At 37.8% G+C, this 13,140-nt stretch overlaps 1 protein-coding gene across 3 annotated transcripts; it reads left to right on the plus strand.

The window, feature by feature from the left end:
- Positions 1 to 2,537: 2,537 nt before the first annotated feature.
- LOC111327216 (uncharacterized) lies at positions 2,538 to 11,899 on the plus strand. 3 transcript variants are annotated; one of them, XM_088758525.1, is made up of 11 exons: positions 2,538 to 2,831; positions 4,095 to 4,266; positions 4,450 to 4,563; positions 4,948 to 4,993; positions 6,973 to 8,120; positions 8,215 to 8,307; positions 8,389 to 8,481; positions 8,888 to 9,061; positions 9,856 to 9,953; positions 10,071 to 10,201; positions 10,552 to 11,899. In XM_088758525.1, exons 2-11 carry the CDS (start codon positions 4,099 to 4,101, stop codon positions 10,707 to 10,709), a joined length of 2,223 nt encoding a protein of 740 aa, XP_088614651.1. In that variant the 5' UTR covers positions 2,538 to 2,831; positions 4,095 to 4,098; the 3' UTR covers positions 10,710 to 11,899. The 3 variants fall into 3 exon arrangements, with proteins under 3 accessions (XP_088614651.1, XP_088614649.1, XP_088614650.1); XM_088758523.1 differs by lacking the exon at positions 2,538 to 2,831 and adding an exon at positions 3,135 to 3,703; XM_088758524.1 differs by lacking the exon at positions 2,538 to 2,831 and adding an exon at positions 3,135 to 3,703 and having other exon boundaries at positions 4,095 to 4,203.
- Positions 11,900 to 13,140: the final 1,241 nt, after the last annotated feature.

A 13,140-nucleotide genomic window follows, 5' to 3' on the forward strand; every position in this document is an offset into this window, starting at 1 on the left:
ATAATGGATTGATTATTAGAATATTGAACCCGATAGCCGTATTCGTTTTGAAAAGGCGCGGATCATTTTTCAAATCAGGAGTCCATTTCTGATTGGATTATGCGAACCCGTGATGATGGATCGGAACTATTTCAACATGGCGTCAGACATGGGGGGAAAGGTGAGTTCGAGTGTTGTGTAGAACTTCTTGTAAATGTTGTAAATGGAATGTTTTCGAGAGCTTTTTTCGCATATTTACATGTTGACAAACTTGTAGAAATTCTTGTGTGTATTCATGGTCGAAAAAAATAGTTTACGGGCGAAGCCATCGCAAGACTTTTTTATTTCGTTAATGTTTGCGATCGACTGCTTTCGCAGTGTTTTTACAGTGCAGTTTGTTCATTTTCAGGATTCCTCGTCAAATATAACAATCTTATTGGACTTCAGAAATAGACTTCTTGTTTGAACAATGATCCGCGCCTTTTCAAAACGGATACTGTGTGTGTCTGTGTGTCTTTATTGTTCAAAAGATAAAATTACATATCTTATGTTACATCTAATACAGGAAGTACACTTTCACAAAGCTACATTATACTTAAAAACAATTCTATTAAAAAATGTATTCTTAAAACGGTTTGTGCGAATAGCGGGCATGACAGGGGATTTATTTCTCAAATTATACCTCGTGATCTTGGTCTCAGGGAAGTAGGCTCTAAGAGGATGGCTCAGGATAGTTGAAACCTTGCGACAAATTTTGTGATCTTGCGTTTTAAGTAAGTCACCTATCACTAATTTCTTAGATATGTATTTACGTTTAAAACAACGATCTAAAAACTGCTGGGCTATAGTTAGCTCTGACTCAGAGATACGGCTATCGGGTTCAATATTCAAATAATCAATTCATTATTGCATTCGTGAAACGGCTACCGGGTTCAATAATCAAATAATCAATTCATTATTGCATTCTTGAAACGACTGGCGGGTTCAATATCCAAATGATCAATTCATTAATGTAATCTTGGGGGGTACGCTTCACTTAGTTTGACTGTAAACGGACAACAGGAAACTGGAGCGAATTCAAGAAAGAGATTTGAGAGCAATTTACAATAGGAAATCTGGAACCTATGACGAGTTACTAAAGTTGGCTAAGCTACCCACGTTAAAAAAAAACAGGCGATTACAAGACACTTCCGTTCAAATGTACAAAGTAAAGAATGAACTTTGTCCTTCATACATTAAAGAAATATTCCAAAACAACAACATCAACCGTTATAGCTTAAGAAACTCGGATTTTGTTATACTAAGATTCAATACCGTGACGTACGGAAAACATAGCTTACGATATCTGGGTCCATTTCTCTGGTCAAGATTAGAAACGAAAGTCAGAAATTCAGAATCTTTAAATACGTCTAAAACGAAAATCCGAAAATTAGACCTAGTTGGTATGATGGAAGATGATTGTAAAAATTGTACACTATGCAGTAGTTAATTAAGCACCCTACAGTGAGGGACTTATAGGATTTAGGATTTTAATTACAATTCTTAACTTTTAATTACTATTAGTTAGGTGTCCACAATTAGTTGTAAGCTAGACCCACCCGACACGTTAATAACGTTTTTTATCTTATCTTTTATCTTATCTTATCTGTGTCTGTCTAAACTAATTTCTCCTTCCTCCTCTTTCGTACTTTTCAGCTACACATTGCACGCCTAATAATTTTTCACTTCGTAAGCTTTGACAGCTTGTTCAACATCTCCTATCTTGATTTGAAAACGATGATTACTACCCCCAGTCTCTGTTTATTCACGATTTTAATCATCATTGCCCAGGAGGTAGCGCAAAAAGATTTTCAACACCAGTGCCTTAATCACATCGTTTCTATAATGTCTGAAATCTCTTGCAACTATCTCGAGGATTCCGGCACCAATAGAGATCATCTGAAGGCCAGTGACAAAGAATCCTATGAGTAGTGTGTACACTATAAATGCGACATAAGATATCAGTGAGAAAGAGCCGCCATGTATTGTGGACTCTGTATTAAACAGCAAAAGAAAATATAGGTTGTAATAAGCCGCGTTCATTCCCAATAACTAGTATCATGATGTTCAAAAATTACAGCACCGAGCGTCATCCGTCAAAGATTCCAAACACAACGGAAAAAAATCGTCGGTTCAGGAATTTATTTTGTCTCCGATCCGAAAACAAAAATCGGGTATAATCGATTAGAAAACAAAACAGTCAGGCCGCCAGTTAAATGTCGTAGTAAATATTAAGCGTCGCAGCCTGTTTTAGTATTAATGAAGTCAACTAAATATGCAAGCATTGACTAAGAAATGTTTCTTTAACGTGACTATATCATTAGCCGTAACACGCTCCGGGCAAGCGCTTTGTCTCATCAGTATTTTTAAGCGCCGATCATGTACACTTTTTTCGGACACCGCTTCCTTAATTACTTTTTCACGCCATAGGATAATGACATGATTGCGTAAAAGTTGACACCTCTATCAGATTAGAAGCGAAATACGATCAAAGATTTTACCCAAGCAAGCTACTAGGTATCCAGCCGAAAATGCGGATTAAAAGTATGGATTCTCTGCTGGATACCTAGGTTTTTTTTGGTTGCTAACGGCGTGAGGCTCGTTATGCGGCGGCGGCAACGTTCGGTGTTAAGAGAGGACGGCCATTATCGACGGTTGCTTATTGAACAAATTTTCTTTGCAGATTATTGACTTACATTACCTTCAGCTGCAATCAGTACAATTTCGGAGAAGCGTACGGATTTTCAAAAGTAAAGCATGCTATTAATTATCACAAAGGAATGATCTAGAGAGTAGATACTAATTGCCGAAGGGTATGTCAAACGAGAACCGTTATATGTTTTCAAACAGTCTTTAATAGTATCTGACTTAATTGCAGAGAAATGTGTTAGAGTTCTTAAAAACAGTTTACGACTTTCCGAGAGTGATTTCAGGTCAATACATGATAAACTTACATGAATGATCTGCAAAGTAGACATCACTGCCGGCGGGTATGTTTTGTCGACACAAGTGTTTCCCAATAGTGCAAGGTCGAGTGCAAGTTTCCATATTTTTTTTTTTTTGTTTCAATTATATATATTGTTCTTAGACGTTCCGAGAAGACAATTATGCAAGAATTTGCTTTTAAGGTTAAGTCATTTGGTCTCCGTGAGTAAATCTGTATCCAACCAAACCGCACTATTTTCGGTTGGATTGTTCACGGCTCGTTATACGTTAGTATGCGAAGAAAAGAACGAATATTTTCCGCAGTAGGAAATATATTCACGGAACTCTGCCGTCAGCATAATGCTTCATTCGCCCTCTTGTTTTTTATGGAAGTACTGGAACTTTCAGCTACAGATGTTGGAGTTATATTTCTTGTTTCACAGTTAATTGTCGCGTTTTTCGCATCAATTTCTGGCTACCTTGCTGATAAGGTTGAGGTACCTTTTCTTTCAAAGAAACTTGGCGGGCGAAAATCTTGGCACCTTTTGGCGACAGTCTTGTTGGCCGTAGTCGTTCCTCTTAACGCCAACCGCTGTTATCCGTGTATTGGTAATCATCATAGCTGGCTTCCAATCGTCTATTTCGGCTTCTTGAATACTATTTATGGCATATGTATCAACATTATGGAAGTAAATCACTCGTCTTTCATCGCCACCGTAGCCGACTCTGTTGAGGAATATACAGCTATAAGCTCAATGAGGTTTATTCTGAACAACTTTGTTTGAAACTCATACTTTATGTGGCTCTCATATATGTGTTTCAGGTAGCTTTATAAATATCCCTCTTCCCCCTCTCGCCTATAATGTTCTCCTGGTAACTGATTTTGGTTTCTTTGGAGGATGTAATTCAATTGAATTTATAACTCATGCATGCGAATCATCCTCAAAATATCATATCAATTATGGGAGTTATAAAAGTAAGCTTGGGCAATTCGCTCATGGTACAAATGAGTAGGATGTGATGTTTACTTTCACGTAATATAATGTAAGCATGAGTAATGAGAGGCCTTATGTCCCACATTTATTTTTCCAGAATAATGTAGGTGGCATTAAAGAACGATTTCTCATATTCATCTTTTCTCTGATTACAAGGACAATGTTCAGCTTCATAAGTGGCATTTTCATTTACATAGTCGCCTGGGGTCTTCTGGGACAAGACAAAAGCGATGATTTGGGACCTCACAGCCTTCCAGAGTTTCTGGTTAGTAACAGCAGCCATAATCGTTTTAGACCTATGGTATACTCAACTTGCCATCGACGTAAGGTAAATGCAAACGAAAACTATTAGCAGTTTTAACACTGTGTAAAGAAGAATTTCATCCACTCCCTGAGCTGCTTGTTTGCTTTTTCCACTGCTGTATTAGCTTCTTTTATCTTAGTTTTTCTTCCGTCGGAATATCAGTTGCTTTCTTGTAAGTTACCTCTTGATTGGTTCTTTCTTTTACAGTATCTTGCGTGCATTCTTAGTGGAACAGGTGTCTTCCTTGCAGCCATTTTTCAGATTGGTGTAAGGGAACCGAAAACACGCGTAAGAAGAAAGAGCACCATAAACAGTCTGATGGTAAGAAGAAAGGATATCTTAAAATCGTAGTTTTTGTCGAGGTGCTACACATGTAAATTTTTTTTTTGCATCTTTAATCCGGCTAACTTCTAATGGCTAATTACGGCTCTTTTATCACTGTGCTTAGTTCTTCATCTAAATTACATACACGAAGTTCAATTCTCATAGATTATCTGATCATACGATTATATCGTTTCCATTTGTATATATACTACAACTTTTTTTCCGTGCATTCAGACTGCCATAGCTTCGCAAATTTTGAGAGTAACAAGCCCTTTTACAGTTACATGCAAACATGTCCTATGGTCGGCGGCAGTAAAAGGCACGATCTACATATGTGTTGCGAAATTTATTCTATGCTGTCCTCTTTCTCTTAATTTGTAGAATGCTCCTGGCGTATTCCTGAATGCGTTTGGGTCCCAAAATGCCAGTAAGTCTATGAATTGCGTGGTTCAGACTGAGAGTTGCGTGCTTTTGCACTTCTCGTAGAATGGCAGATTTATCGTCCCTCCAGTATCAAAATCATGTGACAAAAGCAATGTACACTATTCAAAGGAAAACACCACTTTTCCTCTTCTCATAGACTGCCAAGACTTGGTTTTGTGTCCTGTTCCTTTTTAACTAAGCAATCCATTTATGTTATGAAACTCTCATTTTGAGGTAATTAATCATGTAGATTATATGGATCCTCCATGTAACGAAAATTTGAAGCATTTTCTTGTGTTCTATTAAGTGTAATTGTCAGGATCTATAATTCTTGTAAGAAATATACAACTTTTTTTAGAGACATGTTTCGGCATGCCATCTTCAATCAGTGAGTAACTGAACGTGAGTAATTATATAACACAAAAGTAGATGAATAAAATTTTTACAGTATGATGTAATACAAAACCGGGTTGGAGCGGCCGCTGGCCATCGCAACTGTTGTAACGCTATACCCAAGACTGCTTGCGCGAGAACACTAGAATTGTAACGTTGTTGTGTTTACGTCGTAATATTAAAATTCTCGTTTTATTTGGTCTTACCACGGGTACTAATTACAGCGTGACAACAAACATGAAATTAAAGGTGTGAACTAAAATGCTAGAAAAGTGTTATAATGCTGTAATCAAACAACAACAAACATATGAAACATATGTGTGAACTGCGGTTATGAGACGTGTATGAGAACGATCCTTCGCAGTAAAGCACTATTTGAGCAATAGTGGAAATCAGACCTGAAAAAAATTTCAGGCCTGTACGGGATTCGAACCACTGACCTCTGCGATACTAGTGCAGCGCTCTACCAATTGAGCTAACAAGCCAACTGGGAGCAGGCCATTAAATTAATTCGATATAAACCCGTAGATGATAAATCAAACAACAACAAACATATGAAACATATGTGTGAACTGCGGTTATGAGACGTGTATGAGAACGATCCTTCGCAGTAAAGCACTATTTGAGCAATAGTGGAAATCAGACCTGAAAAAAATAATTTCAGGCCTGTACGGGATTCGAACCACTGACCTCTGCAATACTAGTGCAGCGCTCTACCAATTGAGCTAACAAGCCAACTGGGAGCAGGCCATCAAATTAATTCGATATAAACCCGTAGATGATAAATCAAACAACAACAAACATATGAAACATATGTGTGAACTGCGGTTATGAGACGTGTATGAGAACGATCCTTCGCAGTAAAGCACTATTTGAGCAATAGTGGAAATCAGACCTGAAAAAAATTTCAGGCCTGTACGGGATTCGAACCACTGACCTCTGCGATACTAGTTTCATACACGTCTCATAACCGCAGTTCACACATATGTTTCATATGTTTGTTGTTGTTTGATTTATCATCTACGGGTTTATATCGAATTAATTTGATGGCCTGCTCCCAGTTGGCTTGTTAGCTCAATTGGTAGAGCGCTGCACTAGTATCGCAGAGGTCAGTGGTTCGAATCCCGTACAGGCCTGAAATTTTTTTCAGGTCTGATTTCCACTATTGCTCAAATAGTGCTTTACTGCGAAGGATCGTTCTCATACACGTCTCATAACCGCAGTTCACACATATGTTTCATATGTTTGTTGTTGTTTGATTACAGCATTATAACACTTTTCTAGCATTTTAGTTCACACCTTTAATTTGATCTTTGTTGTCACGCTGTAATTAGCACCCGCTTTTGTATTACATCATACTGTAAATATTTTATTCATCTACTTGTCTGTCATATAATTTACCCACGTTCAGTTACTCATTGATTGAAGATGGCATAAGCATGCCGAAATATGTCTCTAAAAAAAGTGGTATATTTCTTACAATATTTATCCTACTTGCTACTACTACGACCTTATCTATAATTCTACCTTTGAACTACGATGCCAAACATTTCGAAGCTCAAGGATTGATTGTCTTTTTTTATTGTTTAGACACTAGACGGAGGAGCATCGCTCATAATTTTATTGACATGATTTTGGCTACAACTCAATATGAAGAAAAGCAAAGTGAGATGAGTGGATGTGAAGAAAGTAGGGCCCCTGAAAGGCCTGGAAGAAAACGAAGTCTATTGCAGAAGTTTGTTGAGGCTCTATTCTCTGACGGGGAAACTGACAACAATAGTCAAAGTCAGGATCAGTTACAGTCTGCTACTGAGGAAACCACTAAGAATCCAAAAAGTGAGGATTTACAAACACCAATGTTTTTAGAAGTACAGCATCTAGATCCTCAACGAAAGAGGAGTCTCTTAATGCGTGTTCTTGATGGACTAGTACTTAGATTACAACAGGAAGAGCAAGTGCAGTTCACGTGTATTAATGGTATTGAAGATCAAATTGCACAGGACGGTGAAGACGACGAATGTGTAACTGGTGAAAATTTCTGGAGGACTGGACAAGAAGAGATCGAAAGCGCCCCTGACGAGAGCGAGTGGGAACTGACCAACGACGTGGGTTTCGCTGAAGATAAGAATAGAAACGAGGAGGAAGGAATTGACAGAGAAGACCAGAATAAAACTAGTCGTGATGACAGTACTCGGAACTTTCCGAAACAGGAGTGTATAGAGGAATTAGGAAATGACAGTGAAGATCAGAGTGAAAGAATCCCAGAAACATCATTTCGGACCCAATGCAGCCAAAGAAAACGTGAAATGGTGGATTTCCCGGATGGTAGTAAATGTGGTCTCTCTAACTCTGGATTTGAAGATAATGAAAGTGATGGTGATAGGAAAAGAAGCCTTAGCAATACACTAGAAGGAAAGCGAAGAAAGTCTGTACAATTCTCTTCTTCTGAATTTTCCAGAAAGCTGTCGATGAACGAGAAAGAACTACAGAGTTTAAATCTTGATTACACGCCTAAGAAGAAAACGAGTCTGGAGGAATGTACTCAGAATTTCCCGAAAGAAGACTGCAGAGAGGATGAAGGAATAAAAGCTTGTGAGAGTAGAAATGATTCATCAACTGGAGGAGACAACCCCGAACTACTTGGTGTCCCTGTTCCATTGACAAATGGAGAACGAGGACCTGAGAGAAAACATAAAAAAAAAATCAAAGAGTGGCTGAGGGATCCACGATTGTATAAGGTGAACATTTGCTTTTCCAACTATTCTTGTTTTCTGGACTTCATTAAATAATTTTTTCAATTGCTCTCCTTCTGCTTCATCTTTTCATCTTCAGGTGGCCATTATCTTCGCATGTTCACGCCATGCACTGGACCTTACGAACACCTATTTACCGCTTTTCCTCACAGAAACATTGCTACTTCCTAAGGTATGAATAGCCTTTCATTTCGGTCACCTTGTTTTCAATGTCATTTGCATTATAACATTTTTAATTGTTGTTTTGGATTAGGAATCTACCGCCTATTTTCCACTCATACTCTTGATCAGTGCCTCTCTAGCAAGTTCAACCAGTAACAAACTAAACAATAAAATTGGGAGTAAGGTAAGCCTGTAATTTTAAATCCTAGACAAACAGCTTTATCCGGCTGGAGCAGAAGCGTTTTTTAGTTATTTTGTGATGTCTGAAACTCCTTGACTGTTCAAAAGTTGCCAAGGACATATTCGTCCGTGAATTATTTTTTCTTTACAAGGAGTAATGAATCCAGGGATCCTTTTATAACTTTGATAACGTCAACAAGACTAGCGACTTCAAAATTAGCCAACCGTCTTATCCTATTTGCGAACAAGATAGTCTTCAGTTCACATTGCTGATCCAAGCGTTATGCAGGACGCTTTTGACGAACATTATTTCTTTCCTTTTTCCCTTTCTTGTTGTAGAACCAACAAGAACCTTGTTTTGTTAAGTGATTTCAACTAATTCTCACACATTCCTTGATTTTCACATCTAGTGGAGTTACCTTCTGGCAGGTTTATTAGTGATGGGTGGTGCTGTTTGGAGTTATTTTCAAACCGTCTCCACTAGACAGTCATTTTATGCACCAGTGGTCATAATAGGAAGTGGTATGTCTATTATGCATGTCATGGCACTCGTCTTCATTATGGAGCTGATCGGGGAAAATAAGGTGAGATTTATGAGACAAATTTCGATTTATTTTAGAACGATTAAATTCGCTAAGGAGGTGGTCGATACAATAACAGTTTCCTCGTAACATGTCACCCAACCAGCAGATCAATGAGTTACAATTTTGGAAGTTTTCTCAAGAGCGAAATTTGATTTAATGACGCAGAGTACAAAAGAAAGTGATCACAATAGCGTATATACCAGAGCAAAGGAATATATTTCAAGTACCTAACAAGAACTAAATTTTAAAAAAGGCAGACTGCCTTCAGCGGGAAAATGTTGACCAAGTTGTAATCGGTTTCAGTTTTATGGCATGAGCCGTCGAAATCAATCATAGAGGACAGAGCTGAATGACGTATGTGCATGCGCCAAATTTTGCCGCGAAAAACTGATTTTGAGTCGTTCGCATGGTTGATTTCCTATCCTGTTTCTTCGAGGCGTCGTTTTCCTCGCCGCTTTTCTTTTACAGAACAACCTCCAAAAACTTTGTACACTCCCTAAACCGAAATTTTCCAAAATTAATTTTACTCCTTAAAAACTCTGGAAATAGGAAAATGCCTTTGAGGACGATAAAATGCCTCGGTTTTGAATGTCAGTCCTTCTTATTTTGCGCGCATTTCGCTAAATTTTAGACCTCGCACGCTTGAGCCCGCGCAGTTGACCGCATACCCTCTGACGTAATAACATTTCGTTATTCAGCCCTGTCATCATAGAGCGGATTGAGATTTGCTCCAATGTTCGCAAATATGATTTCCTCTGTGAGTTCAATAACTTGATGGAGCAATTTCCTTTCAGGAAAACAGTGGATCAGTGTTTGCCATTATCGATGTGATCACAAGAGTTTCAAACGGCTTAATTTTGCTCGGTATACAGGAATTTTACCCAAACGAAAGGTTAGCAAAAATCTTATTGTGATGTTGCCTTTTTAACAGCTTAACTTGACATTTTTGCAGGATTTTAAGAAAGAATTAAAACGTCAAATAGTGAATAATTCCCTACTCTCGATTTAGAACCAACTCAAAGGATGTAGTTACCAACTATGTGCGACATGTGTTTGCATTGACGGCCGGAATTTTAACTCTGGTGGGATCCCTAGTGGTTTTTTTTCTCCAACCGTCAAAGTTTATCAACAAAACAAAAGGTAAGGATATCATTGGGCTGAAAGAGTTTTATGACAACGGTAACATGGGGAACGATGGCAAACTTCTTTGAATTTTCTCTCAGTAATTGGTTTGAAGTATTGCTGTTCTTGCCGCACTTGTACATGTCATCTTATTGATAGACACAGGACAGTAGACATGTATTTGCATCGCCATGAAAGCGGTTATCGTGGATTTACTTTAAACATTTAAGATCGGTTTGGGTCTTACTGGGTTGTGAGCGAGAAAATATTTCCCAATTCTTATTTCGATGGCAAGTCAGTTTTGAGGTGGTTGCCGCTGCACTGAATTCGAAGGAAAACTTCTCCTTTTGCCTTTCTTTTTTCTTTAGCTTCACAGGATGTTGAAGATCAACCTTACCAACCCTCGTTTGATTTTCATGTTCTCCAGTGTCCAGCTGAAGAAGCAGCGTCAATCAACAGCTCCGATACTTATAAACATAACCAAATCGTTACAGTGCATTCTTTATCAGAGAACACAGGACTTTAAATTCTTTGAGAATTCTATTTAGTGTCACAATTGGTTCACTGCCTGCCAAAGATCACGCCCTTAATTTCAGTTCCCATACTTCGAATCGTAGATGTTTCAGTTTGAACAATTAAGTTAGAATGGAATAGTTTGTGAAGTTAACCCTAGTCAAACTACGTTTACCTTTAACGAAGCATATATTTAGATGTCAAGGTAGGAAAATGTCATGCATACCGTAGAATGCGACTGAATGTTTTTTCAAGTTTAAGTTATATATTCAACTTAGTTTTTATTATTGTTTATGTATTTTCCCTTAATTAACCATTAGTCTCTATTTCCAATATTTGTTAGTTTTCTGTCTTCTTGATGCATCAAGGTAAAGATTCAAGTATCTTATTGAGCATTAATTAGACTCCATGTGGATTGTGACTATTGCGTTTTACTGTTTTGCTTTTTCTGACAGTAATGTGGGATCGATATATTGCACAATAACCTGTTAAATTTTTCCACACGATATCAAAGGGTCTTGTAATGAGAAATCTCTCCTTTTTATAAGTTCTGCAGGAGAGATACAGCAAGCCAACCGGGCGTTTAGGCCAAGAAACGTTACTAACATTAATTGTCTTCTCTGAGTGTCTGATAATGAAACCACGAATGAAATGAGTCTGCAAACGTTCCAGTTTGTTCCTCCAATCAGCAATCTTGTTGCTCCGAAGTAGCATTGTTGAATTGTTGTTTAATCAATGCCTCGAAACCAGCTTTTACTTGCGTGCTCCTTTTCGCATGTTCAGTGGAGAAGTTCAGCGACTTCTAGATGTTAATCCAGAAGTCTCCGTTGTTATAGCTGCTTTGATTTCGGAAATAGCTTCTTCATCGTCATCAGGGTGCTGTGACAACGACAGACATGAACGACGTATTTCAGTTATTGCCTCCTGATCACATTTCCGAAACTGCATGTTATTCTTTCTGGAAAAGGTCTTCCAACATTCCACAGAACAGTAACCTTTATGGAAAGTGCTCTGACACTGGACGAAAACAAATTTGAATTTTCCTTTCTTTTTCTACCCCTGTCTTTAATACTAGTTTGCAAAGTTTAGGAAACTTTAATGGTTCATATTTGAGTTTAGCTGCAAAAATTTTTTTAATACCTGTCAAAAAATTTCCAATTTACTTCTGATGGCAAGGTTTAAAATAAACGTATTTGTGCACGATCCTTGCAGTAAAGTGAACTATAATTTAAGCAATAGTGAAGATCAGACCTGAAAAAATTCAGGCCTGTACGGGATTTTAACCATTGACCTGTGCAATACTAGTGCAGCGCTCTACCAATTGAGCTAACAAGCCAACTGGGAGCAGGTCATCAAATTAATCCGACATAAACCCGTAAGATGATAAATCAAACACAACGAATATATGAAATTCATATATCTGAACTGCGATTATAGAAACGTTGTGTTTGATTTATCATCTTACGGGTTTATGTCGGACTAATTTGATGACTTGCCCCCAGTTGGCTTGTTCTCATTTTTGAGAATAATTTTCTAGCTAACTCTTTTTTTCATGGTTTTCGTTGCTAAAAATTATCATTTAGAGGAAGATTTCCAAAATGTTGCAAAGCGCCGGTCTAGTCAAACTGCCAAAATGGCGCGGCAAGTTGTTCCGGATTTTCTTTAAATCTGTGGTTTTCTTGCAGAGACTTGATTTGTCTAATTACAGAGGTTGTGCAAAGGAAGACAAATGAGCAGTTGTCACAAAAAATAACTTCTTACCAACGAAGCGCGAGGGCCGTATTGAGGATTATTAGCCCAAAATCGTGGTAGTACAGAGCGAGCGCAGCGAGGTCCGTACAAAAAAAGACTGAGGGCTAATATTCCCAATACAGCTTAAGTAAGCGATGTTACAAAGTATTTTATCATAGCGTTCGGGAAAACTTCTTTAATTTTAATTTTCCGGCTTTCGCGAACAAAAATAGACGGCTTATGATCGCTTCCGCGGAAATGGTCCGTATGGCAAAATCCATAATAATAATAATAATAATAATAATAATAACGAATTTTTATACAGGATTGAAAACCCATCAGTGTGTAACACTGTTGTCCTTGGGGTCCTGTCAAAATAATAAATAAATAAATAAAATAAAACTTAACAAGATATAATCATTGATCTTAAGGTCTAGAAAAGCATACAATAAAATAAAATGCTCTGAAAAAGGATAACTATAACCACGTTTAGATCGAATTTTTAACTAAAATAATCTCGCAATTTGTTCTTAAATTTCAGTCTCGAATCTAACGACCTTAGTTCAGCAGGCAGGTTGTTCTTACCGAGTAAGAACTAATCAGAACGCTCGGATGTACTTCAAGACTTTCCTGCCTTACAGTAAGTTGTTATAACCTTCAAGCTCGAGGTATTTCCATCGATAGGTTGTTTTCTCACTGAGATTATTTGTTTG

Source organism: Stylophora pistillata, chromosome 4 (assembly GCF_964205215.1).
Source record: "Stylophora pistillata chromosome 4, jaStyPist1.2, whole genome shotgun sequence".
Taxonomy (NCBI): domain Eukaryota; kingdom Metazoa; phylum Cnidaria; class Anthozoa; order Scleractinia; family Pocilloporidae; genus Stylophora; species Stylophora pistillata.

Coding starts and splice junctions, on each gene's coding strand:
- LOC111327216 (XM_088758523.1), top strand. CDS start 3,237: ATGCGAAGAAAAGAACGAATATTTTCCGCAGTAGGAAATATATTCACG. Junction 3,704..4,094: donor ACAGCTATAAGCTCAATGAG/GTTTATTCTGAA, acceptor TCTGATTACAAG/GACAATGTTCAGCTTCATAA. Junction 8,121..8,214: donor GGGATCCACGATTGTATAAG/GTGAACATTTGC, acceptor TTTCATCTTCAG/GTGGCCATTATCTTCGCATG.